At 52.7% G+C, this 27581-nt stretch overlaps 1 protein-coding gene across 1 annotated transcript; it reads right to left on the bottom strand.

Annotated features, from left to right (window-relative positions):
- Positions 1-170: 170 nt before the first annotated feature.
- Positions 171-23566, bottom strand: SLC16A2 (solute carrier family 16 member 2). Its single transcript, XM_015860567.1, has 6 exons — positions 23239-23566; positions 8433-8577; positions 5628-6090; positions 5144-5287; positions 4581-4809; positions 171-4102 (listed from the first exon to the last, which is right to left on the bottom strand). The coding sequence occupies exons 1-6, from the start codon at positions 23564-23566 to the stop codon at positions 3882-3884; spliced, it is 1530 nt and encodes a 509-aa protein (XP_015716053.1). The 3' UTR covers positions 171-3881.
- Positions 23567-27581: the final 4015 nt, after the last annotated feature.

Here is a 27581-nt window from a genome sequence, read left to right as displayed (position 1 = left end):
CAGCTAGTATAAACAAATTGTTATGATAAAACCCTTGCTAGAAGCCCTGTTTCCAGTTCCACAAGCCACGGCGACCTCGCTGATGCACACTCACCCTTTTCTGGCCTGGTGCTCAGACCCAGCTTTGGGCAGCCAGCTGGGATGTATTTCTTTAGGAAACCACGACCCCCTTCCTTTTAAAACTGGTTTTATTCTACACTTTTTTCCTTTTTTAAACAACATTCATAAAACATTCATTACAAAAGATGCGCCAATAGGGGATGGGGAGCTGTTGTTTTACTTTTTTTTGGTTTTTTTAACCTTTTTTTGTTGTTTTTTTAAATATATCAACGATCAGAAATTCACATTTTGAAAGGACGGGTCATACTTTTAAAACACACATTCAAATACTTTAAGATACAAAATTTGAAGGGGATATAAATCACATACAAGGAACAGATGTCATAAAAAGAAAAAGGAAAGACATAAGAGCTCAGTTTCATCAATTTCTTCACCTACATCTCAGAAGCTCCTGTGAGGCCGGTTCTGCGAGGTGCAGCTCTTCCACCTTTCCAAGCTTTGCCTTCACTACTCATCTAAAGCCAAAGCATGACCCAAAGCATTTCTCTGGGCCTGTCTTCCACACTGAATTAAGCGCCTGCTTTCAGCCACAGACCCCAACGTCTTGTTAGTTACCCCAGAACTCAAGCCTCCACCTTAGCACTTATATGTGGTGTCAGCTCAGACATCTTCCCCTTTGAATACAAATGTTTGGCTACCCAAATACTTGCTCTGAGAAACAGATCGTCTTACATGCCATGCCTCACTACGTACACAAAAAACAACAACAAAAGCTTAATTCGTTAGCAAAACAGACACTAACTGCTCACAGTGTGCCTCGCAACCATGCTGCTCTTGGCAGCCAGAGCTGGAAGGTCAGTGAGGAAGAAGTTTGAGGACAGATGTCATGGAAGGAGACTTTGGGATGGAAGAGGCACTCAGGAGTTGCACTGACTCTCTTGAGGAGGTCTGAGCCCTGCAGGGGCGATGACGGTGGGACAGAGCAGCTCACTGCCAGGGCTCAGAGTGGCCTACTGGGACCCACCTGCTGCCCACACTCAGAGCTGAGTTGTTTCCCAGGCCCTGAGTTGGGTGCTGTAAACAAAGTCAGGAGCCACGTTGCTGTTTGCCCAGACATCAAGCCCATATCCTGCAGGTCACCAAAATGTCCACTGGGCCAAGTGAACACAGCACCAGGGCTGGGCTTCGCTCTTGTGGGTGGGTGAGAACGGGGGCACCCAGAGCATGGCAAGTCCTTGATGTAGTGCTAAGGGTATTGCAATGTTTGCAAAAATAAAAATAAAAAACAAAAATAAACAGAAATGTTTAAAAAAAAAAAAAAAAAAAAAAAAAAAAAGAAGGTTGTGCAGGGGGAGCTAGCAAAAGTACAGAGATAACCCTAGAGCAAAGTCCATTGTGCATCCCTGCTCCCAGCCAGCAAACACACAGGTGATGCCTCTGCACGAGGGAGCAGGCTGGGCAGTAGCAGCCCTTGCTGAGTACATGGTGCTAAAGGGCAGCTGGCTTTGGGAAGAAAGAACCCAAAAGAGTTGGCAAGCGTTCTGGGGCTTTCCAGTGCAGCCCCATTTCCTCCAGCCAGCTGGACAAGGACAAGTGAACTCTGCCAGCGTGAAAACTCTGAAGCTGAAATATCCAAGGTAACCCCCAAACAAACCTCTGCTGGGTACAGATGCTCAAGAAAGCCATGGAAGTGGTGAGAAGCAAAGGCTGGAGGGCTCCTGGCTCCACTGTGACCAACCAGAACCAAGCAGGATCTGCTCGAAGCCTCATGAGATGCCACAGGAACATCATTCCCTGCCAGAGCAAGAGGAGTTAAGCCTGGCGTTTCACCCAGCCATGAAAATAAGAGGGGGAAAAAAAAATAAAGACAGCAACTCACTTTGGAACACCCTGAAGCTAAAGATTTAGAAAGGCAGTCCCAGCCAGCGCTGCTGGGGCACGTCCTGCACTTGATGCACGCTTGCATAAGGCCATGTGGCTGCCTGAAGCGACGAGTGCGCCTCACTGGGGGAAGCTGGGGCTTTTCATTACAGAGGAGCACAAGGCAGGTTTTTCTCCCTAGTCCTGACTCTCCTGCCCAGAGGAGGCCAGGGTAAACTGGGCCAGGGCACTCAAGAGAAAAGTTAGACACACAACAGCTGGCAGCCAACATCAAAGCCATCCCCATTGCACACAGCCTCCTACCATCATGGCAGACTTTGCCCTTCCGATTCTGCATGCAGACTGTACCTTTCCTGCCTTGACCTATGGCTCGTTTTGACTTCATGCTGATCAAAGTAATGACTTTAACTGGACAGAGATGTTCACAGCAGGTTGGGGAGGCTGTTGACAGTCTTTGAGCTGGGATGGTATGAGCTGTACCGCTTCCACTGAAGTTCAGCAGAGTGACAAGGCGCTGGGCTAAGTGCCTTCAATAATAAGAGGCTCCAATAATAAGCAGATAAAAAGACCAGCCTTTCAGGGATGCTCAGTCAGGCAGGACTCCCATATGATGAAGCGCTGCTCCCTCACCAGTGCAGCATTGAGCTCCCATGGCCCAACATGTGCTCCTCCTGGGGCAATGGCTTCTATGAGCAGGTAGAGCACTTAAGGCACGTGGAAATCTGCAAAGTTCAGGGCTTTAGGCTGTAATTTGCTTTACAAACTGGAGAGAGGTCTTACAGCTGCACAGTTGGATATGAAGTCCAGCGGTGCATTCACTGGGGGCTGCGCTATGCAGCATGGAAACAATCAGGGTTTGAGGCAGCACCCCCTCTCCTATTGCCAGGCAAAAGGAGATGTTTCTACCATTTAAATCCCTCATGAGCTTGCCTCGTTGGGCACTGTGGTAAGAACAAGGATTTTGTGGTAGTTGACACCCTGCAGAAAGGCAGAAGCAGACTCAGAAAAGCCAAAGGAAGGGCAAGTGGAACAGACACCTCGCTTACAGGAACAGACACATCACAACACACCAGTATATTCTCCAGCTTGTACAGGGACAGAAGGAACAGAAGCACAGATCACAAGACCTTACAATGCACTAGCCAATGCAGCTTAAAAAACAAAAGGGCCAGAGGGACATGCGGGATATGGAGCTATATACAAGGCTCCTGTTTCTAACAGCAGATGATGGGGAGGAAAATCCAATGGATGACAGTTCTGCAGGCAGGATGGAAGCCACCTTCAGTCCTTGCCCTCTCCTAAGCTATTCCTAACTCCCATACTCTCTGTATCCATCCTACCTGTGGTTTTCACTGCTCAGAGTTGCACAGTCTTCAGGCACTGAATGTGGAGGTGAGAGGTGCCCAGAAACCTGCCTGTCTCCCCCTATGTTTTCAAGGCAGATTTTGCAGGATACTTTCATCAACCCCATGAGTGCCTGCCGTGGAAAAGGAGAGAAACAGCTCAAAGCAGGTCCTGATGCCCATTCCTCCTCCGAAGCTGCTTCCCCTATGGAAGAGACTGCTCCTTGGGCATGGCACAACAGAGCGGACAGGACATCTGGAAGGGGCAACAAGCTTCACCTATGACCTCCTTTAAAAACACATTTATTATCTGTAAACCTGTTGTGACATATAGAAAACTGGGGAGATAATCAAGTTTGAATCCTGATGAGAGTTCTCCTTAGAAAAAATGGTTAGAGGAAAAAAAAAGGCGGCTTGAAAATTGAAACTGTCCCAAGAAGAAGTGTTTCTGCTAGTTAAAAGCCTTCAACTAGAAGAACTATCTCTTGTCCTTTACAAATGTAGTGCATCTGAAATCATTGAGAATTACAGTCTGGCTAGAAAAGGGCCTGTGCTTGGGCTGTGGAGGATGCTGGTGGCAACTGTGCACTTGGCACATCACATGTGTGCTTCGGAGGCAGGGCAGCCTGGCAGCAGCTCACCATTCACCACCGCCTCAGGGGTCAGCATCTTGTCTTTGCCAGAATCCAGGCGCTGCTTCTGCAGCATCCTCTGGTGCACCAGCGGGACGATGGAGAGCACCAAGCCGCCAACGATGGGAGGCACTCCAGCGAAGTAAAAACCCGCATGGTAATTCTGAAAATAATCGTTGAAGTATCCTGAAAGAGAAGTGCAATGGTGGTTATCCTGCTTATTTAACCAGGACAGAAGAAAAATCAGACACATACCAAACAGCCTCCAATGCAAGCTGAGTAAGCACCCTCCAAAAATAACACGCTGCCATTTATCAGCACTGGAAAATCCTTCTGATGCAGGATGCTCTGTACAACCCACATTAGATTTCCCTAATTCTAGGAATTCCCTTCTGGCAATGAATCATTCCCAGACAATTATTAGCTCAGATTCCAACTGCAGTCAATTAATATGGTCACTTTGTTCTTGGGTCCCTTTCACTGTCTCCTACTTTCCTTGGCATGGAGAAGAGCACAGAGATACTGCACGCAAACCCCACACAACACAATGAGCCAGAAAGTCCAAAAGCTCTTATGCCAAAATGTCACTCTCAGTGACAGCAGCCATAAGCATCTGCTCCTTCCCAAGAGCGTGATCCAGGTGCAGCACCACAGTGTCACCAACCTGCAATTGGCGTGCCCGCAGTCATGGGCACAGCCATCAGCCCCATCAGGTACCCTATGGCCTGGGATGCTTGCATGGGCCCCACCAGCTCAAAGGCAATGGGGGCCATAATAGTGGTGAAGCAGCCATCGCAAAGGCCGAGGAAGAGGCAGATGACGATGACGGCCTCAAACCCTCGGCACTGTGGGATCATCATGCACATGATGCCGAACAGAACAAAGGATGCAACCTGGGGAGACAAAAGCAGGCATGTTGTTGGGGAAGGGCAGCAGGAAGCCATTCTGCTCCATCCCTCGGGTTACTTGAGGGTATTTCTGCTGGGCAGGAATGGAGAGGTCCCCAGGCACAGAACACCAAGAGAAGCAAGTCATAGGCTTTGTGTTTTCTTAGCTTTGCAGGCATGATGAGGACCAGCAAAGCCAGAGTCATCTGGTCACACAAGCAAAGCTACAAGGCTCAGGAACAGAATATCCACCAAGTGCCCCACTGGAAGTAGTGACAAGCTGTTGGCAGGGTATATGGGCCACCCAAGGGCAACTGAGTAGAGCAGGCACCATGGTTACCTGCAGGTAAATCTTCTTCAGCCCAGGAATGCAGTCCCCAATGCGGCCCGAAATCAAGCGCCCCAGCCCAGACATGCCTCCAAGACAGACCGGGAGAATCCAGTCCTTTTTGGTTTCTCCAAATTCCTTCTCCACGTATTTCACCTAGGTTGGAGGGAAGGACAAAAGGACATGAATCCACAATTAATTCACCTCAGCAGTGGGCTCCCAGATTATGGGGTGGTTGTGTAATACCCACGTTTACACTACACGGTCACACCACCTCCACCCACCCCACACCCAGCAGCCCCCTCCTTGCCCACCACCGATGCTCATCCCCAAAGCAGAGAACAGGTGGGAGCATTACTAACTGCTTTTCCCCACCTCTGGTCCCATTCAAAGGGCAGTTTCTTAGTTTTGAAGCTTCTGATGGCTCAGTCCCTGCTGATTCCCTCCTCCTGCCCACCTTTGCCTTTGCATCTCCACCCCCAGTCAAGGTTCTTACCAGGTGCATGTATGGTACAAAATACCCCAGGACAGCTGTAGCAATCCCAAAGGCCCAAATTCGATAAGTCTTTCTCCGGAAAACCCTCAAGTTGAAATACTTGCGCATCTGGGCCCAGCACTGCTGCCGCACACTCCGACTGCCCAGTTTATCCTGCCCATCATGCTGAGAGTCACAGGAGGGTGGCAGGAGGGGCCGATAGGTCAGCGACAAGAAGATCTGGATGAGCATTAAGGCACTGAGCACTTGGAATGTATGTGCCAGCCCGATGGCCTTTCCCACCATCTTCAGGAAGAAGGGCAGCGGCACAGAGATGAGGCAGCTGCTGCCGGCCACGATGCCATTGGCCAGGCCAAGGCGACGCTTGAAATAGTGACCAAGGATAACCAGCGAGGGCTGAAAGGCAAAGGAGCTGCCACAGCCAAAGAGGAGGCCATACGTGAAATAACGAACTTCCAGAGACCTAGTGGGAGGAAAACATTGAGGTGGTCAGAATACATGGAGGCCAGGAAGCAGTCTCACCTGCTGCCTTGCAAACTCTTGTGTTGAGCCTAAGGGCAAGCATACTGCATAGACAACCCAGCCTCAAGGAGCTTATTCCCCAGCCAAGGCAGGGATTATCCTCAACTCACAGCTGGCATGTTAAACCTCCAGGAAAATGAAGACTGGCTGGAGAGGGCTTTCTGCAAGGAGAAGGAGGCAGCACCAACCTGCATGCCTTGGGAAGCAGGCTTGAGTGAGTGGTTTTTAAATACCGCAAGCAGTTTTCTAAGGTAGGCAAAGGGTGTTATTTTTAGTCCCTCTTTCTTTCCACTGAAACAACTAATTGAAAACATTCTGCACCCAGTGTTTCAAAGCAGAAGGCACCAACCCCAGTTATTAGGCACTTAGGGAGAGAACATCACATTTCTGCCCAGGCTCCAGGCTCCTTAATTATGTTCTTCTTCTTTAAGCTCCTCTGGGAGCTTCAATTAGATGGTTAATAGATCTCATTTGTACCTTACAGAGGTGTCTGTACTCAAGCAGGGAGCGACGTGGCTGCCCTACAGAACAGTGGGAAGTCTGAGAGCCTTTGGAAGGAGTTCCTTCCCAAGGCCAGTCTGGTTTACCCAATGAAACCCAGCTCCTTCCTTAGCTGAAGTAAAGGAGTGCACAGCACCCTTGTGTTCACTCCAGATGGAGCATTATTTCATCCCTTTGAAACACAGTCAGTTCCAAAAGTCTGCCACAGAATTCTGCATGGGAAAATGACTGCAATAGAAAGGTCTGGGCAAGCGATGCTGTACCAGTGGGGTCCTCTCTCCAATACTCATAATTGCTCATGAGAAATACTGAGTACTGCTCACAGAGCAAACAAAAAGCAGACCAGATCTAACACAGCAGTTCAACACTGAGCAAATGTTTACAAGCACATTATTTCTTCCATGACAAGCTCTTCTCTTTAGCAAGCCAAGTGGGACAGGGAACATGAAAGCTGTGCCCAGGGGCTCCAAGACAAATGGCTGTCTTGAAAGGCAATTTTCAGCTGCCTCAGGGCAAATCTACATCAGAAACCCATCCCGGAGTTAGAGCTGTCTTGCTGCCTACTGACTGCACGTCACCAGCCCTGACCACCTCAGCTGGGTTACACCAGCCCTGGTGCTACAGCTAAGCTGATATGTGGGATAAAGGGAGACAAATGTCTCTGTTCCCATCTGCTCTCCATCAGCACTAAGACATCCCTGTGGGATTGCAACAAAGCTGGGGCTCCTTCCAGCTTCACCACTTAGTGAGGATTTGCCACCCTCCTAACTAGGAAGCAACAAGCTGCGCCCTGATAGGAACAGCAGCACTATCTCCCTGAGACAAGGAGGTCTGCCATGGAAAATGAGGTTCTCCCATGGATAATGAGTCTCTTTGGAAGAGGAGGTCTCCAAGAAGTCCACATCCTCTTGGGAAAGGGAGCTCTCCCACAGATAACAATGTCCCTGTGGGTAAGGTCTCCTGTGGGTGACAAGGTCTTACTTCTTTCCTTCTTCTAGGACAAGTAAGCCTCCAAAGGATAACGAGCTCTACCCAGAAGAGGAAGTGCCCCTCACTGATGCTCCCCAGGGAAAGAGTCCTGGCTCAGCCCTGTTGGCAGAACTTCAGGAGCAGAAAATGTAGAGGGGTTGATATGAACCCAGCCCATTGTGCCCAATCCAATGACAGAGATATCCCCAGCCCCATGACCCACAGAGCCCCCAATTTCCAGGGAGATGTCCTGCTGCCCTACCCCTCTGAATGGTGACAGATCCCAGGCAACCACAGATACAAGGGGCCAGGGTTCCCAACAAGGCATCTCAGGGTGGGAGCGCAGAGCTGGGCACACCCTCTATGAAACCAACAAGTTTTTGCTTGAAAAACCACTTCTTGCAGCATTCTAATTAAAACAATATTGATTGGAACTGGAACCCAACCCACAGCAAAATTTTTATTCAGATGAGCTGAGGCAAATGACACTCCAGAGGGTGTCTCTGCAGCGCCTTTGAGAAAACATGTGAAGAGCTGTGAGTAAAGGACACTGGGGGTGACCTCTTTTTGATGCCATTGGGATGGAAATGCATTGGGTTGGAAAGTCTATCACATCACATTGGGTAGAACTGCCATCAAAACGCACATTGGAGAGCACCTGCCTGGGGAAACGAGCAGCAAGCCCCATGCTTGGGTAAAGCTTATGCTTGTTAAGGACAAAAAAAGCTTGGAGAGGGATGTGGGCTGTAGCGATGCCAGGAGAACTCTCATCCAGGCTGAACACACCCATCTGCTCCAAACTTGAATCCTTACTTGGTGAAGGAGCTGGAGAGGAGCCCGATGAAGGCGATGGCAGCTCCCAAGGCTGCTGTGGTCCTGCAGCCGATGCGGTCAGTGAAGATGCTCACGATGGGAGAGCAGAAGAAAATCATTCCCATGGCCAAGGAGCCAACCCATGCTAGGGAGAGAGAATGAAGAAAGATCAGGGCTGTGATTGAGTGGGGTTAGGAAAAATCAGGGCACAGAACAAAATAAGAACCAATCGCCAGTGCTGAGGGCTGTCTGGGCAGGGACAGCCCCATCACACCACTTGTTAACCCCACACGTGCAGCTAATGTACCATGGGTACCTTGATGGGTTGACAGATGGACTAGATGATCTCAGTAGTTTTTTCCAACCTTAATGATTCCATGATTCTGCTATCACTGTCAGGGTCAAAATGTCCCACATCTCAGCTCCAGGTATGGGCTATCCAGATCTGGTGTCACGAATACAGCACTGCTTCCCTCCCCACAAAGCCAAGGTTTCCCAACCTCCAGGAGGCTCCAGTCTCCATCAGTGTGGTTTTCCCATACCTCCTAGTCCCACCAGCAAGAAGATTGTTCCAAACACAGCAAACAAGGCACATCAATTGAACAGCAATTAAATAAACAGCACAAACAGGTGACTCATGGTGTTGGCATGATGGGAACTGGATGTCAACAAGAAATGGAAACCAGAGATGCGGTAGAGGCTAGAGGAGGCAGCTGGAAGGAGGAGGGCACTGGGGGACCTCTCTGCCTTCAAAGAGCTGCTGGCTGTGCCAGGCTGACATCCCATCCCCTGGTCAGGACCAGGAACTCATGTCTCCTCTCAACTCACCTCTGGAAAAACCGCTGTCTGCCTGTGTGCTTTAAGAAGCTTTTATTATTTGCAGATTATTTCAGCTCCACCCTCAATCTTCTCCCTCTTTAATGGTTTTGGTGTGTGCTCAAGGGAGGAAAGGCAGGCTTTCAAGAAAAAGCAATGTGGAAAGGAAAAAATCTCTGTCTACCCACACTGAGGAGGAGCAATGGGGGCAGGCAGCACAGGACAGACAAACAGGCAGACAACGGAGCAGAAGGGGCTGGAGCACCCAGCCTGGAGCATCCCGCAGCCCTGTGCCACACTCTGTGCTGCTTTCTGACTTCTATTTCCCTTGTACCTACAGCAGGAGCTATGCAAGCTCTCTCAGCACACAACAGCAGCTGGTCCTCCAGCAGCATGAGGCCATCAAAAAATAGCCAGGTCCCTGTTAAGAGAAAATTCCTGCTGCACAACAACCTCCCCAGCTCGGCCTCTCAGGGACCACACAGAGAAGCTCTGGAAGAGCCGACTCTTCAGAATTAATTGCAGGCTCTCAAGGAGCCAATTTAATCAGAAGTATTCCTTAATAAAATCAGAGGAGCAAACACAAGAAAAGAAAAGCCAAGGCCAGGCTGCAGCAGGGGAGAGGGGTGGGAGGGCGGCCAAGATGGGCAGGGCTCGTTAAAGTGGATAATGCGCTTCCAGAACTGTTCCTTCTACTGCAGCCAAGGCAGTAAAATGCGAGATGGCCCCATCATGTTTGAAGTTTGTTATTTTTGGAAATTGCTTTAAGAAACACGGAAATAAAAGCATAAAGCATGTATTAAATTTAAAGGGCCAGATTCGGATCTTAGCTGCTCCGGGATTCACACGCAAGTAAGCAGGATCAATCTCTCACCCAAAATGTGCACTCACCTGCAGAGATCAAAGCGAGCCCCAGCCAGCGCTCAGCACCAAGCACTCAGCATCCCTGGCTCTGAGCTGAGCTGGAGATAGCGCCCAATTAAAGCCGCTAAACAAAACAGACTCCCATGGCAAATTGCTCTACCTCAGAGGAAAGGCTCACCACAAGCAATGAATAAAAATAGGTTTTGGTAACAACAGTGAATTAAAGTTACTGGGAACAACAGCCTGGCTTGCAGAGGGTGTTGGGACTGGAGGAGACTGTGAGTCTGGAGGACACCTCTCTGTGGACAGTGGGGCTCAGCGGGGCTCCCACCCCTTGGGGATGTGCAACCTGTCCCTTGTTTTGAGCTGAAAGGGCTCTGGACATGATTGGGGTGCAGGAAGAGCCAACCACGGGGCTGGTGTCTCATGAGCAGCCCTCTCCCCCACCTCTGTTGTAGCAGAGGCTGACCAAGGAGAGCATCCCATCAAGCAGAGTTGTCATACAAAGATTAGAGCTTCAGCTGCTGCTCCTTCCCACTTTGACTTAATAAAGACTTGCTGACTTGTGGTGGGTCCAAAGGCCTTCAGCATGTAGAGAAGGCAGTAGATGTAGGTACCCAAGGGGAATGATGATGCAGTGGTCAGCAATGTGACCAAGACAAGCTCTGCTCCCAGCACTGCTTGCTCATGGCTCAAGATGGAGCAGAAACCAGAGAGCAGCTCCATTTGCCCACCAACCACACACCATCAGGCCATGACTGTGACGCGCTGGGACCACTGCAGGGACCCTGGGTTAGTCCATGTTTGCACGGTTTTCTTTCCAGCAAGACCACCCCAGCCTCCTTCCCTGTCCTTATTTTGGAGATTTTATAGCAGGGCAAGGTAGGCATGGCAAAGGGAGAAACAAATGGCAAAACATAATTCTCCTAGATGCAGGTTCCAATTCCCCCCGGTGCTGAGTGCATTGTTCCAGCTTTCACAAAAACACCACTACAACCCGTGCCGCATGGTACTTTGGGCCAAGCCTATTTGTTCCTTTAAAAATGCCTCTCCAGGGAGACAAGAGGAAGGGACGTCGCTGGCGGCTGTGCTTCCCCGCTGACCCACATACCGCAGGCGGGAGGGATCAAGGGCCAGGAGGTGAGCTCAGATCCGGCACTGGAGGAAGTGTCTTCCCTCACTTCCCGCGGCTTCTCCCACTCAGACGGGGAGGCCGCTGGAGGGACATGGACAAGGGATGGGGATGGGTACATGAACAAGGATGAGGATGTGCTGCAGAGATGTCCTTTCCCAGATGCTTGAAATTTCTTGGAGGATCATCAAAGACCTTCCCAGCCTCCCTGGCTCCTTTTTGGGATCCCAAACAAGCCAGTGGCCCTGCTGACACAGGCAGCTAAGTGCAGCCCCGAGCATCTGCAGCCAACACGCAGCAGCTGTTCTACCCCGCAGAGCCTCTGCGTCATCCCCTTGCTTGCTCAAAGATGAGCCTGAGACACAGCCCCATGCTAACACCCCGTGCTGAGAAGACTGCAATAAGGCAGGCACACCGCGAGGGCTGGGGAGGCCAGCACAGGGCGTGGGAGGAAGGGATGAGGAGCAGCATAGCGAAGTTGGACAGTGGCAAAGCTGGTGAGCAGCAAAGCAACCCCAAAGGCTCCTCTGGCTGCAAGGGGGCACAGCCAGCCTTGTGCATCACGTGCAGCCCAAAGCCAGATCAGCTCATTAAAGGGTCCAGCAAGCCCTGCTTGGTACTGTACCCAAAGCTCATGAACAAAGTCCTCCTTCATCAGCTTGTCCCCACTCCCTCCTTCCATGCGCAGCTCACAAACAGCTCAAAGCAGGGAATAAAGGGGATTGCTCAGCCTCATGGCAAAGTCTCGTGAATGCTGTGTGCTGGTGGTCCTTCGATGTCCTGTGTCCAGTAAGTGACTGTGGTCACTATCTCATGGCCACGCTAAGTGGGGATGGAGGCAGACTGTGGTTTGGCCTAACAGGAAGCAGTGCAGAGGGTTTGCATGAGGGTCTGCGCCTTGGATGTGCTCAAGATGCAGCCTGAGACTCACTCCATACCATCACTGTTGGCCCCTCAGCAGCACCATGCTCCTATCCCTGTGAAGACCCTCAGAAGCAGCAGGCAGCATGTGCAGTGCAGATGGGCAGCACCATTTGCCCTGGCAGACTGGGAAGGATTTTCTCCTCTGCATTTCCTCATGGCTTATAATTTCTGTGAGATGATTCACCCACCGCTGCCATCAGACATCATCCCATACCTCCCCAGCCCCGGCCCCTTCTGCCTGGCGCTGCTGTTGAACCCAGGGCGATTCCGTTTTAACACACACATGCCCTCCTCCTGCATGCAGAGCCAATCTGTGATTCGCCTTTCATGTGTGCGATGTTGATTCCTGGCAGCGTTTATCTTGGCGCAAACTCTCGCTCTGAAATGCGCACGCATTTTGAGACTCAAACCCTGCATTTCATTTTCTATCTGCTCATTAATCCTCATTGTTCCGTAAGCCCCTTTTCAAAACACACCCAAGGGGAGAAGAAGGTTCCTTTTTATGGCTGAAAAAAACCTTACCAGCACCAAAAATGCCAGCAGCAAGCCCAGCTGTGCTCACACACAGGCACTGTGCCAGGGCCAATACAGCCCCACTTGGGTGCCCAGTGCCAGGACCTCTTCCTCCAGCTTGTCTCATCTTTGTTTTCATACATAATTTTCTTCCTGGCTCTGACACCCCCTCAGTTGTTCCCCAAATCAACACATTGCAGGAAACTGAGTCTCTGGGTTTATTTTGCACCTCATGAGTGGGTAAAGCATGGTCTAGAGGCAGAATTAGGGTTACGGTTAGGGTCAGTCTTAGGATTAGGGTCAGGTTTAGGGTTAGAGTCTGGATTAGGGTCAAAATTCAGGTCAGAGTCAGGGTTAGGATTAGGGTTAGGGTAAGGTTCAGGGTTCGTGTTAGGGTTAGGATTCTCAGCTCTCCCCAGCAGACTGCACTCTTTGACAGGCTTCCCTCCAGCTCCCTTCCACCTCACCATGTATTTTTGGGGAAAAGGTCCATGTTTCTGAGTTCAGGCAAATCCCAGAGCCACTGGCAATGATTAACTTTGGCTGGATGGCACAGGTCAGCTGTGGCCCCAGACACTGGCTGCTGCACGTCCGAAATAGTAAGTCTTTGGAAAAAACATGACCTGACCAAACTTCACGGGGCTTTGGCTGTGATTAACCTCCTCCAACCCTTGCCTGGCCCCAACAGCTGGGAGATTGTAGCCTTCCATCATGCTCTGACCAAAGATGTGTCCTCATTCCAGTACCCACCTTGAACACTAGGAGCTGGGAGCCTGGGACCAGTGCCCGCCTCCTGTAGAAGGACGGGTGGAGGAGCTCCCGGAATGTGCTGCGTGGCTTCACCTCTTCCTGCAGCCCAGCACTGCCAGGAGGCATGAGATGGCAAACCAAGGCAGGGATGACAAACCAAGGATGGGATGGCAAATCAAGGCAGGGATTGGAAAGGACACAAGCAGCACAGGGATACTCAGAGCATTATGAGCCCTCAGTGCCCTTATGGAGAGGATGGTCTCCGGAGGGACCTCTCTCAAATTGCAGGCAGGGTGGTCTCTGCCTGCTTCATCCCCTGGAAATCTGTATGCCCTCCCTGTCCCTCCCACAGGCTTTGCTTGAGCCGTGCTTGGCAATCCTTTGCTTTCTGCCGGGAGGCCGGGCTGAGGCTGGGTGCTTTTTTCCAGACTGGAAGAGACAGCAAAGCTCCCCTTTCTGCCAGATTTCTCTCGAGCGATCTTCTGTTTCCCATTAACGTTGAGAAGAAACCTTCAGTCTCAGCTCCGCGCCCCTCCCAGCACAGCTCCCAGGGGAGCCTGTCAGGGGCGCCTGTCAACATCCCAGCAAAGGGGCAAACTCAAACCAGCCGTGCTGAGAAAAACACTCTGTTTTCAAAGGGAATACAAAGAGGCCGAGGAGAATAAATGGAGGAAAAACACTGGGTTTGGAACAGGCTTACAGAAGTCTTTTTACCCCCTGGTCAGGCATTTGACAGCCTTCAAGCCCTGGGAGATCTGAGGGTAGGGATGGGGTGGGGATGTGGCAGAGATGGGAAAGGAGCAGCCCCTGCATAGCATCGGTTTCATATTCTTCTGATCAATAATTAGATGTCCCTTGGCTGATCAATAAAGAAATGTCCCTTGCCCCTCTCCTCCATCGCAACTGCCAAGTTACATCCCATCAGCAACAAAGTCCACCCAACAAAAGCCTATAGCCACAGCTGTAAATACAAAACTCTAGGCAATGTGAGTAGCTGTTGTGGGAGCTTTCCATGGGGAGGCCCCTTGCCTGTTGGCTATTAGCTTGTTTTGTGCCCAGGCTTTGTTCCCATCGAGCTAAGGCATGGATGGCCAAAGGCTTGGATGGCACTGTTGCACTGCTCTGCATCACCACACCGGTCCCCAGCTCCAGTGTGGGGTGGCATTAGGTGATGCTGGTCGACTGGGAATCCCACAGGGCTAATTAAAAAAAGGAATAGACTAAAAAGTAGAGGAATCTCAGGATGAACTGTCTGGGACCTGAGCCCGAGCTGCTGGGTCAGACGTGGCTCTGCTGGTGGCCACCAGGATGCAGATTCCTCCTCCTGTGCCAGGAGTTCCTGCCTGGTCTCCAGCAAGTGTCTCTGTGTAGTGCTCTCACAGCCCATTGATAGAGAAAAATCCCCAAGTCTGTATGTTGTTGTTAAACCACAAACCCAGGGGCCAGGAGAGGGGTAAAACTTCCCTGCAATCTTAATCCCCTCATTGGAATTCCCTTACATTAAAGCACACATTTGAGAACACCTGGATATCTCAGAAAAACAGAGCATGCCATAACTAAGCAAATCTGATAGCTGAAGGAAACTGAAGAACAGCAATATAGAGATGTATTTATTTTTATTTCAGCAAGGAATGGGTTAGACCCCTTTGCCAATGGGCTGTTACTTTTGGCTGACCTGCTCTCATCTGAAAGTTCTCCAGCTGTGGGAACACGTGTGAGCATAGGACTGTGTGCATCCACGTGTGTACGCACGTATGCACAGGTATTGAAGGAGTGCTGCAGTACAGAGCAGGGCTGAGGGGGCACTGGGACACAGGATAAGTCCAAGTGCCTGGGCAGCTGTGTGCCTCCAGCCGTGCGGAACACCAGCATTTTGCCGCATCAAGGGCTTTTCGATCAGAATAAATAACAGAGCAGGTTTAGGAGGGGTTCTGTGGGGCACTGGTGCCTTGATCCTCCTCCAAATTGGGTTTAAAAGCTGCACGTCTTACTTCTGAGCCCAGGGAAATGCTGAGTTTTGGGGTCAGCACAAGGATCAAAGGGCAAATTCCCCTGTTCTAGTAAGAGCCAGACATGGGAATGATAGCAGTAACAAGTCACTGAGCAGCCACTTGGCTCATTTTCCTGCTACTTGTTTTCAGTTTCTTACATGAAAACCACTCATGCCCTGTCTCTTGGAAAGGGAAGTGCATCCATGTGCACAGAGCTAATACCCTCAGGATCTGGGGACAAGGAGGGAAGCCATGGGACATGGATGAGTGCATGGGCACAAAGAAAGATGCGTCTCCCCATCTGCAAGGCATCCAGCACTTGCTCTGAGCTGACCACAATGTTGTAGCATTTCAAGGAGGTGGGATGGTCAGGAGGTGTCACGGGACAGGCAGTGGAGAAGACCAAGCAAGCCCCAATCGGTGCTCGGGATCCCCCCAAGCCATTGCTGGTTCCACCAGGACATGGGCTTGGACCGGTTGGAGCAGAAGGGCGCTTTGCAGAGCCTGGAGAGCCTCCCTTCTGCCTACATTGACAGTGATAGACCCATACCAGCTGCTTCTTGCTCAACCTGTTTGACCACTGGGGCTGAGCCAAAACTTACTCATTCATAAGAAAGCACATGGAGAGATTGACTTGTCACCAGCCCAGAGTAATGGGGGAAATGCCAGCAACCCACAGCTCACACACGGGATTGGAAGGCTGCTTTTCAAGCCTCCATCACATTCCTGAACTCAAATGCTCTGACAAAGCAGGAGAATGAGCAACGCATTGCTGATGGATGTGGCCCTAGGAGTTGCCATGTCATGGCCAATGGCCACAGTGGCACGGCCAGTAGGACATGGCCACCACAGCACAACCACCAGGGAAGGCTACCATGGCATGGCTGTTATGGCACAGCCACAATGGCACAACCACCACAGTATGGCCATTGAGACACAGTCACCATGGAACAGTCTCCACAGCATGGCTGCAATGGCACAGACACAATAACATGGCCACTAGGACGGAGAGCTCTGAAATCCAGCCTGAGGCTCAGCCCTAGAGGGTTAATGGCCAACCACAGGGTTCAGACCAGGACCTGAAGTACCCACACTCCAGACTGTTTGCTCTATGGTTTGCTTGATGAACTAGAGCAGGGCAGAGTTTAATAACTTTAAAAAAAATCCACTGTGATTTGTTAGCCTTTGGCAATACGCTTAATTTCATGTGATTCTCCCTTTATTAAATCCCTCTCCAAAAATATATTATTTAGCCCAAATGCAAACAGAACTGGAAATGGGGATATGTAAGGGAGGATCCCAGGGATGGGCTGTGTCTCCTGAACTTGTGTCACCACATCACTGGGGATGCAAAAATGTGACAAAAAACGTGCCTTGTACCCTGGCAGATATTTGTCTGAAAACAGAAAATCTGTGGGCTGGAGAACATGGCAGATGATGCCCATCTTGGCCCAAGGGCAATAGGAATGGAGCAGGGATCCCAAAAAGCCCCAGCACCTCCAGAAGCACTGGACTCTGCTGAGTTTATTTTGCAAAAAGAACAATCAAACCACCCAGTGTGTCTGATATTTATCCTTTGGCAGTGCCATATCTCAGTAACATTCTGCTATTATTACATGCCACAATTAAGCGATAGAGTTGTAATTGCCTTATCTGATGGCAGTGCTGACCGGTGCTGCTGCACAGCCAACTTGGTTGTTGCTTTACCACGTTGGGTATTTCAAAGCCAAATGAAGGGTTCTGGGGTCCCCAGCACAAGAAAGCACAAGAAAGGCATTGAGCTGTTAGAGCATGTCCAAAGGAGGGCCATGAAGATGATCAGAGGGCTGGAGCACCTCCCCTGTGAAGACAGGCTGAGAGCTGGGGCTCTGCAGCCAGGAGAAGTCTCTGAGAAGACCTTTTAATGACCAGGCCAGTAACTGAAGGGGGCCTACAGGAAAGCTGGGAAGGGACTTTTTATAAGGGCAGGTAGTGACAGGATGAGGGGAAATGGCTTTAAACTGGAAGAGGGTTGATTTAGATGAGATATTAGGAAGAAATTCTTTACTATGAGGAGAGTGAGACACTGAAACAAGTTGCCCAGTGATGTTATGGGTGCTCTCACCCTGGAAGTGTTCAAGGCCAAGCTGGATGGGGCTTTCAACAACCTGGTCTAGAGGGAGCCATCCCTGCCTATAGCAGGGGGTTGAAACTACATGATCTTAAAAGCCCCTTCCAACCCTAACCATTCTATGATTCTATGATAATAAGGCCAGGAGGGTTCATGAGCAGGCAGGGCATGGTGCCAAGGCTGCAGGCTTAGTGAGGGACTCAGCACATACAGCTGCATCAGCACAATCGTGTTTATTGCAGAGGAGCCAAGCCCCGACATCTTGGCATACCAGGAAAAGCAAAGCAAAGCTGGGGATTTTCATCCATGCATTCATCACCTCCAAAAGAGCCCTTTTTGACCTTCCAGAAAGGTCAAATACCAGTGAACTGGTTGGGCCACTGGGCAAAGGTTGGACTTGATGATCTCAACAGTTGGACTTGATGAGTTCAACAACTGGACTTTACAATCTTAACGGTCTTTTCCAACCTTAACAATTCTACGTTTGACTCCAATTCAGATTTTAGGTTTGGTCCAACTCGAATCCTCTGTTTTTTCACTTTTTCTATCTTCCTTTTCCCCAGCTGTGCCGAGTGCCCCCACCATGGGCAGGTTGTGGACCTCCTGGCCGGGCAGCCGGGTGCCGCCGGGGTGCAGCCACAAGAAAGGCCGATGCAAATCGCATCGTTAGCATTCTTTCCGTTTTAATAACCCAAGGTGTTACCAGCAACAGTGTTACTGATTTTTATCTCTGCAGCGCCTTTTAAAAGAGCTCCAATTTGTTTTTCTTGGAGATCTCATTTTGTTATATTAAAGCTAACACCGAGAGGGAAAGGAGACATTCTGGGCCCAGAACAAAAATATCCCATTTAAATACCCCGTATTATTTTCTTGGAAACACTTCTCCTTCAATTTTAATTAAGCTCTCCCTGGGCCGGGAGCTTGGCGTGCCCAGCTTACAGTGAGCTAATCCCCTGCAGCCCCCACCCCAGCACTCCCTGCTTCCATTGTGTGCACAAACCTCAAGAAATAAATGTGTTTTTGCTAAAATACGCGGATTAATAGCTGGCTTGTGACCAAGAACGCCTTGACGTTGCCTCTTTGCCACGGAGCACTGCCCTGGTACTCTGTGCTGCCCCAAGCCAGAGGCCAGAAAGCAGCTTTTGGGTTTGGAGTTTTCTGGGTAGGGCATCATAGAATCATAGAATGGCTTGGACTGGAAGGGGCCTCAAAGTCCATCTAGTTCTAACCCCCGCCATAAGCAGGGTTGCTGACCAGTAGATCAGGTTGGGAGGAAAGTGCTCTGCCCAGTGTCCCTGGTGCCACAGATCCATCTGTCACCAAACACCACTGTCACCACTGCAGGGCCAATGGTCACCCTGGGGCAGGGCTTGCAGGGTGTAGTGCTCCCCAGCTGGGAGATCCTGAGGGGAGTGTGTCTGGGCACCAGCACATGTGTGCCCATTATATAATTGGTACTGATCTTTAATCACGGGCAATTTGCTCTGCTGGACCTGGTGCTGAGGGTACACTGGAGCTGCTGCTGTGTTCAAGTTGCTCCTCTCCAGGTTCCAGCACCACTGCACCCTGAGACGACTGGCAAGTACAAACACACACACACACTCACGCAACATCCCCTGAGAGGCAGGATTTCACCTCCCATCTGTGCGCAGGAGCTACAGGAGTGAGGATTAAGGCCAAGAGCCTGAAACAAAAGCTTTGTTTCAGTGCCTGATGCAAGGTGGCCTAAGAAAGGGGATTTGGGGGATGCCACTTGCTGGGCTGCATGTGCCTTGTCCCCGCTGGACCTTAGGTGGGGGTTCATGCCAGAGTCCCCCCACAGCAATGCACTAGGCAAACCCAAGCAGGTCCCAAACACCAGGACCAGTCACGTGCAGTGCAGTCTGCAGCAATCTGCTGGTCCCATGTGTGCGCAGGAGGCTGCTGCCCTAAGTGAGCTGCACTGGAGTAAACATCCAGGATAGGGCCATGACCTGTAGGTGTCTGGGCACACCCTGGAAAGGGACAGAGGATAGAAGGGCTTCACCCAGCTTCCCACCCTAAATCATGCATCAGGTGATAACTAAACCCCAAATCCCAAAACAAGAGTGGAGGCTGGAGCAGGGCAGACCTCTGCCCGCAGCCCATGCCCAGCAGCCGGCAGGACCTGTTATGCGAGGTGCTGGGGGAGAGATTTCCATCGCTCGCAGATGCAAAGCGTGTTGCAGCAATGCTGAGTGCACGTCATGGGGCTTTTGCAACCGCCCCAACTATCTTGGGGTGGATGCGAGGAAATAGCCTGGAGTGAACTGAGCTCCTGCGGCGCCGGCAATGAGCAGCCCGGCACACGCTGCCAAAGGTGCTTTGCCTTCCCTGGGGACAGGGAATGGGAACGATCCTTCTAGGAAGAGGAGGAGAAAAGAGCAGTGGGCAGAAATGCTGAGCAGTGTGAGTGCAGGTGCTGCAGAGCAGGTGGGGAGCACCTGAGGGCAGCGAGCCCACGACACGGGTTTCATGGAGGTGTCGCTTTGGGAACGAGGTTGTCCAGAGAAGCTGCGCAGCCTCTATCCTTGAAGGCATCCAAAGCATCCCCTTGTCTGGCTGCTGGAGGATGCAGGTGAGGTCTGGGGACCCAGTTTGATCTGGAGACCTGGGCACCAAAACAGAAGCTCATGACACATGCCGGCTGAGCAGGGCAAGCAGTGGAGCCAGAAGTGAATGAAAATGCCAAATCCTGCAGGTTTGGGTAGGAAGGTGGGAGCTCAAAGCGGGTACCATGGGAGGATGCTGGAGGCTGAGCGCAGTGCAGCTCTGTGGCTGCCTCTCCCTTCCAACCTCTGGGCACTGCTGAAATGCACTGGGACTGTTTCCAAGAATTACCTCTTGTGATTTGCTCTCCCTGGGGTTACCCTCATGAGGGGGCCCACCCTCCAGCCCCAGAGGGAGCCATGCTAGCTGCTCCTCTCTGGCTCTTCTCATGTCGGTTGTACTGAAATGCTTTATTTTGTCAAGAAACAGAGTCACTCCTTCAGCAAGCCTCCCCTCCCCGTTACGGTGTTGGGTTACAAACAGCCCTTTCCAGCTAAGCTCACCCATCCTAATGGGTGTTCCAGGGGAAATTTCCCCCCTCAGATTAAACAGAAAGGCAGTTATGGAGATGCCATCAACCTGGCACAGTGAGACCCACGTATGGAAGGCTGTGTAGCTCACCCACTAGGGCTGGGCAAGAAGGGAAGGCTGCTCCTCCCGCTCCCACGCACGGATGGGCGGAGGAGGCTGATGGACGGACAGAGGGGAGGAGGACGGACAGGAGGAGGAGAACAGACACATGGACATGCCTGAAGGGCTGCGGCCAAGCAGAGCGGCTCCTGGGGTCATTCTTCTGGGTGCGCTCGGCTCCCATTTTGAGCAATGGAAATATTAAATATTAAGCAAAGAGAGTTAATCTGTACCCAGTGTATTGACACAGAGCAGAGGGGAGGGGGGAAGAAGAAGATAAAAAAGAATATGAGGGGGAAAAATCAATGTGATCCAGCAGCCGCACTCGGCTGTCACTCAGCACCTCGGCAGGAGCAAGACGAGTTGTTTCTGGCTGAGAGCTCACGTGCCTTTTTTTTATTTATCCCAGTGTCAGTGATCCCCCCGCCAATCTCTGCCTCCCCCCGAAAGCAAACAAACCCAAAAGCACAGAGTGTGCCGTGCTGAAGTCCCGGCCGGGCCCCACGCTGCGAGCGGACAGCGGTGGTCCCGGCAGCGAGTGCAGCGCTGCTTGTTGACTGCCGCCTCGCAGTATATTTCTCCAAACAAAGCAGCGTATGCATTCAATGCATTGTTGGGAGAGGGTTTGTTTTCAAAGCCTGACCCGAAATTTGAACTCCGTGGATCCTGAGTTTCTCAAGATCAAACGCGAGAAAATGCGACCAATGCAAACAAGAAATAAACCTTGATAATTATAGCTGTGTGCTGGGGCGGCTATTGTTTGGCTCAGACCAGTACCCGCTTCAGCATAAACAGAACCCTATTTTTAAAGGGATGCCTGACCAGCTGTGGCCATGCTCAGCACTGGGCTGAGAGCCCCTCCAACACGAGCCCACCCCCCAGGCATGGGCATGGGAACGAGGGTATGGAGCCCAGGGGCTGTGCCAGGTGTCAGGACAGGATGTACTGTGCGTTCCCATCATATCTGCACAAGACAAGGGGACACCAGCATTTGGCTGCCGCCACCACCAGCCATGGGGAGCGGACGGACACTGGGTCACAGACAGAAGGACATCAGAGGGTGGACAGATTCAGGAAGGCAGTATCAATTCACACTCACAAAGGAGCTCCGATATTTTCCCGATTACGTTTGCACACAAACGACTGCCGCGGGGAAATTATGCAACCCCGAGTGGGAGCAGCAGGGAAACCAGGGGAGGAAGGATTGAAGGCCCCTCACCACATCCCACAGCCCCCAGCATTCACCCCAAAACCCACAGCCTGCTGATACCAGACCCATCCCCGTGTTGTGGTTCTCAATAGCCCCTCTGCTGGGTGCCCAGGCTGGAAGGCGGATCCGTCACCCCGGCAGTGTAATTCCCCAGCCCGGCTCACCTCACACGCCCACACGCCTTTCTTTTTCGAGGCCTCTGTGCGGTCACAGCCACAGATAAATACATCTCGGGAGTGAGAGACAGATGCTGTCTCCTCCAAACTCTGTCTTGGGCATGTAGTCTTGAAACCACTAAGGCTTGCATTATTCAATTTCTTTTGTTACTGCTTCTACCTTCCCAGCTCTGCCTTAGGCTCTGCAGATAGGATCATGGCAAGCAGGAAGCAGCCAGCTCGGCGATGAGCTGCCCGGGATCGCACACATGCACGGCCCATCAATCACTGTAATTACCCCAGCCACACGCGCCCTGCACACTGCCGTGACACCGTTTCTCCAGGGACAACATTGCAGGGGTAATTCCCCATTCTCAGGTGGTACCTTTAGGTTGGGATCTCCCCTGTCATCCCATTAGGACTGAGGACAGCTCAGCCACCAGTGGTCCCCAAACTGGGCTTCGAGTTCCCTACCACCCCCAGTCCTGTGTGCCATGCAGAGGGACAACAAAATCATTTAGTTTCACCCTATGCCAAGCGCTTGACCCTACAGCTACAAGTGAGGTGGGCCATGGATGTCCTTCATAGGATGCAAGTGACCTCATGGAGGTTCAACCTCTGGCACATCAGGGACCCTAACTGCCATCCCAGGGCCGGGGTCCCCTCATTGTGCAGTGAAATGTCCCTTCTCCATGTCAATGCAACACAGCCTCCACGGCTGGGTCCCCGGTTCCTGCCCATATGTGCAGGTGGGCACTGTCCGTGGCCCCATGCCTGCCCAGGAAAGCAGCTTCAAGGCAGCGTGGCTGCAGGGCAGATGTTCACGCTGCCTGCGAATCTCAGAGCCAGGACAGACAGCCAGCCAGACACCCACAGCGGGAAGCAAGAAGCACACAAGAACTACATTGAACTCCACGGGCTGATCGGGCATCGCTCCCCTGGCACCAAGAGGCAGCGGGCAGGACAAGCTCCGGGCATGCTTTTCAGATGAATTACTTTTAATTGAGTACATCGCAGCTTAGGAACAACACATGATACTGCCGCGGATAAATATAGGGACAAGCGCGGGGCCGGGGGGACAGGGAGCGGTCCGGCTCCACGCGGTGCCGGGAGGGGCCGGGGAGGGCCGGAGGGGACCCGTACCTGTTTTAAACTCCAGCGTGGGGTCCTTCTCGCCCTCGCCCAGGTCGTTCTGCAGCATGGTGTAGATGATCCCGAAGGAGTTGTGGATGCCGAAGATGGAGCCATTGCACCAAGCGGCGGCGAAGACCACGACCCAGCCGAAGCCGCCCTCGGGAGGCTGGAAGGGCGCGGCGGCCCCGCTCGGCCCCTTCTCGGCCCCGGTCCGGGGTTCTCCCTCCCCGCCCTCCTCCGCCGGCCCCCGCTCGCCGCCCTCCGCCCCGCGCTGCGCCATCGCGGCCGCGCTCCGGCCGCCGCCCGCCGCCCGACTGCCCCGCAGCCGGTCCCACATGCCCGCTAACCCCCCCCGCCCGCCCCCTCCTGCCGCAGCCTCACTCCCCGCCTCCCCTCCGCCGCCTCCATCCTCCTCCTCCTCCATCGCGCGGCCCCGGCCCCTACCTGCGGCCCGGAGCTTTCCCCACCCTCCCCGGGCCCCTCTCCTCCCGGACCACCCTCTTTCCCCTCGGAGCGGGCGGCGCTTCCCCGGCCGCCCTCCTCCTCGATCTGCCGGGGCTCAACACCGGGTCCCGCCGCCCCGCATCGCCCTCCGCCGCCGCATCCTGCAGCGGGAGCGGCCCCGGGGCGGGCCCCCACCGGCACCGCCCCCGTAGGGCCCTACCCCGAACCCCGCGGAGCTCCGGCCCGGGGAGGGGGGGACTGCAGGGGGCCGGGGGGTGCCCAGGTGAGGGAGGAGCTGGGAGCGTGGCCCGACTGGACTCGGGGTTCGGTGGGTGGGGGCTGCAGCGCCGGGAGCTTTTATTTCCACTCCCGTTTGTGGCCCCCGTCTGTAAAAAGAGGGGGAGGGGGGATGCGGAGCTGCGGGGACTGCGTGTGGAACGCCCTCGGTTCTCCTTCCATTAAAAAAAAATAATGCCCTCCACATCCGTATATTAAAGGCTCTTTCCACACGCCGGGGCTATTTACACCGCCCGCACATCAGGCGCGGGCCGCCGTCTCGCCGTGCACTAATGGCCGAGCGATGTCAGATCGTTATCAGCCCGGCCCCGCCGCCCGACGAGCGCGACTCCGCTCGGCCCTTCCTCCGCTGCAGTCTCCTCCCCGGATCCCCGTTCCCGGCTCCCGGCCCCGCTGCGCTCGGAGCATCTTCCACTGCCCTCTGCCGACACCCGGGGCTCGGAGCAGCGCGCTCCGTGCTCCTTTTTTTTCCTCCATCCCCGCTGCGGAGCTACAAAGAGAGAGATCCCCGCTCAGCGTAGTGGGGGTTTAAAAAGGCGAAGACGGGAGGGAGCTGGTCGGCAGCGTCATCTGCGAGATGCCGGGTTCGGAGCATCCTCCGGCTCTGATGGAAGGGGGGGGGGAAACCGCAGTGGGAGGCCGAGCAAAACGCGGATGAAAGCCATTGGCAGCTCCGAAGAAATGTTGGTTTGTTGGATGGAAATATCTCATAGGAGCACCTTGGTTGGGAAGCGCAGCTATAGAAACGGTTTGCAGCATCGTGGCTGCGGTGCAGGGCTGTCCTGAGCCACGGGACAACTCTGACAGCTCCCGGTGCCCGCATAGCGGCGCTGGGAAGGCAGTGCCGGCAGTGCTATCCCTGCACCTGGAACGGCCACTGCCACACGTGCCCACCATTAGCTGTGCTTCTTCGCTTCCACCCACGGCCATGACAGCTGGTACGTGTGGCTGCACAAAGGCACAGTGCATTACACAGCAGAAAGAACCCTCTCAGAGCTGGGAGCTGCGACATGGGGACCAAGACCAAGGCTGGAAGGAGGCAATGAGTAGCCATGGGGCCATTTCCAGTACCCAGCGGTGACAAACCACATGCCGCATTATCCCTTTCCTCCTTTTCTTCCCTATGGCCTTTAATCACATTTGGGATCAAAACGTTAGGAAAGGTATTCTGTGCACCGTTAGGAACATGGAAACTGACCCCATTTGGACTGGCTGAAACATGAGGGCACCAGCCTGGGCTGAGCTCCAGAAGTCTTCTGGGCACCTCATACCACCAAGCCTGATGCGTGGCTTCATTTTGTCAGTCAGCATTACAGCACTGCGTTCAATCCCCATCGCCAACCACGTGAAGAGATGGAAAGGGTGGGTTCTGAGAGTGCTTCTATTGCACCTTTGCCTTTACCAGGAGTTGTGAGAGCCCCTGGGCAGGGCCCCGCACCCTGAGAAGGTGCAGCCAGAGCTGCGCTGCCGGCGGGGAGATGTGGGGCCGCGCACAAAGGAGGCGAGGATCCAGCTGGAAATTAATGTTTTATAGAACACCAAGAAAAATCAGAGAGGCTAATTACGGTGATAATCATCACGGCCTCCAGGCATTTCCATGGAAGTCAGGAATTACCCAGGATTACCTCACCCTCGCAGCCTGCGCAGGAGGGGAGCATGCAGCACCGCACCGCCTCTGGCCCCAAAGCTCTTGGTGTGAGGCTCTGGTGCATGGAGCTTCACTGCCATCTGGGGCTGTGCAAGGGCTGGAGAGAGGGCACTTGCCTGGGTGACCCAAGGCTGCATCCATGGTTCATTGGTGGCAGAGGGTTCCATGCATCTGGGGGCAGAAAGTTGCCCATAGCTCCAGCTATACGTAGGGGGTTGACCCCGCTGCTTCTGTGGGGGCTGTATGCAGGGCCTCCCTTCTAAACCTACTTCGATGAAGCCCTGGGGCACTCATGAAGATAACGAAGGTGTGAGTCAATGAAAACCTCATTCTGTGCCACAGATCATCCTTTTGGCAAAGTTCTCTCTTTTCCCCACATGCCTGTTTGCAAGGCAAAAGGCAAAGACCAAAAACCCCAATTGGACTTCAGTGGTGGCAAAACCCGGCACCACCAGCAGCTCCATAGCCATGTTCCTGACATCACAGAACCCTCCTATTTATAAGCTCGACTGAAGTACTGGAAGGCCACAGAGAGGTCTCCCTGGAGCCCTCTCCAAACAGAACAGCCCCAGTTCCCTTAGCCTTTCTTCATAGGAGAGGTGCTCCAGCCCTCTGAGCATCCTCACTGCCCTGCTCTGGACCTGTTCCTACAGCTTCATATCTATATTCTGTGCTGGGGACCCCAGACCAGGACACATTACTGATGGAGCAGATGGAGCCTCATAAAGACAGACCAAAGGGGGACAATCCCCTCCCTCTTCCTGCTGCCATCCCTCTGTTGATGCAGCCCAGCTCTGTTGGCCTTCTGGGCTGTGAGTGCACCCAGCTGGCTCATGTTCAGCTTTTCTCCCCCAGGGGTCTGTCCTGGGACTGGCGCTCTCTAACACCTTTATCAATGACATCGATGAGGGAATCGAGTGCACCCTCAGCAAGTTTGCTGGATGACACCAAGCTGAGTGGTGTGGTTGACACAGCAGAAGGAAGGGATGTTATTTGGAGGGACCTCAACTTGAAAGGTGGGCTCTCCCAGTCTGTACCATATCTGGGATTGCCCTGACCCAAGTGCAGCACCTTGCACTTGGCCTTGTTGAACCTCATTAGATTCTCATACGCCCCCTTTTCAAGCCTGTCCAGGCCCCTCTGGATGGTTTCCCTCCCTTTTACTGTGTCAGCTGTGCCACCCAGCTTGGTGTCATCAGCAAACTTGCTAAAGAACAATGAAGAGACCGCTCTTTACCTGGACACAGAATCAATGACTACAACCCTCTGGCTATGACCATCCAACCAATTCTTTATCCACCGAATAGTCCAGCCTTCAAACCCACATCTCTCCAGTGTAGAGATAGGATGTGGGGCAGGAACAAATCAAAGGCTTTGCACAAGTCCAGCTAGATGACATCAGTTGCCCTTCTTTTGTCCACCAATGCCATCACTCCATCATAGAAGGCCACCAGATTAGTCAGGCATGATCTGCCTTTGATGAAGCCCTGTTGGCTGTCTTAGATACCTTCTCATCCCTTGTGTGACTTAACACATTGGGCACTGGGATCCTCCTTCCAGGAGGATCTGCTCCATGATCTTCCCAGGCACAGAAGCGAGGCTCACTGGCACAGCAGTCCCCAGACCCTTGGGGGCTCAGCACTGAGGCTCTAGCCTCAGTGGGTGGTGTGAATCAATATCGCAGATCGGGCAGATCTGGCACATGGCCACGGAAAGGATCAAATATCCCATGGGGTGGAGTGGAAGGAGTTTATTCCCCTAGGAAAGACCATAGGAGAGACCAAGGAGAGGGGATATCACAGGGCATGGAGGAAGCACAGAGGAGATGATGGCTGTGAGGTGACCACCAGCAGGCAGAGAAGATGGTGCATCACCTGCCCAGCATCATCCCGGTTCCTCATCCGCCCTTCCGCAGGAGATCAGCCCTAGGCTGATAATCCCGCTGCGGAGCCAACAGGAGCGG

Source organism: Coturnix japonica, chromosome 4, assembly GCF_001577835.2.
Source record: "Coturnix japonica isolate 7356 chromosome 4, Coturnix japonica 2.1, whole genome shotgun sequence".
Lineage (NCBI taxonomy): Eukaryota > Metazoa > Chordata > Aves > Galliformes > Phasianidae > Coturnix > Coturnix japonica.
This window is presented reverse-complemented; position numbering and strand designations above follow the sequence as displayed.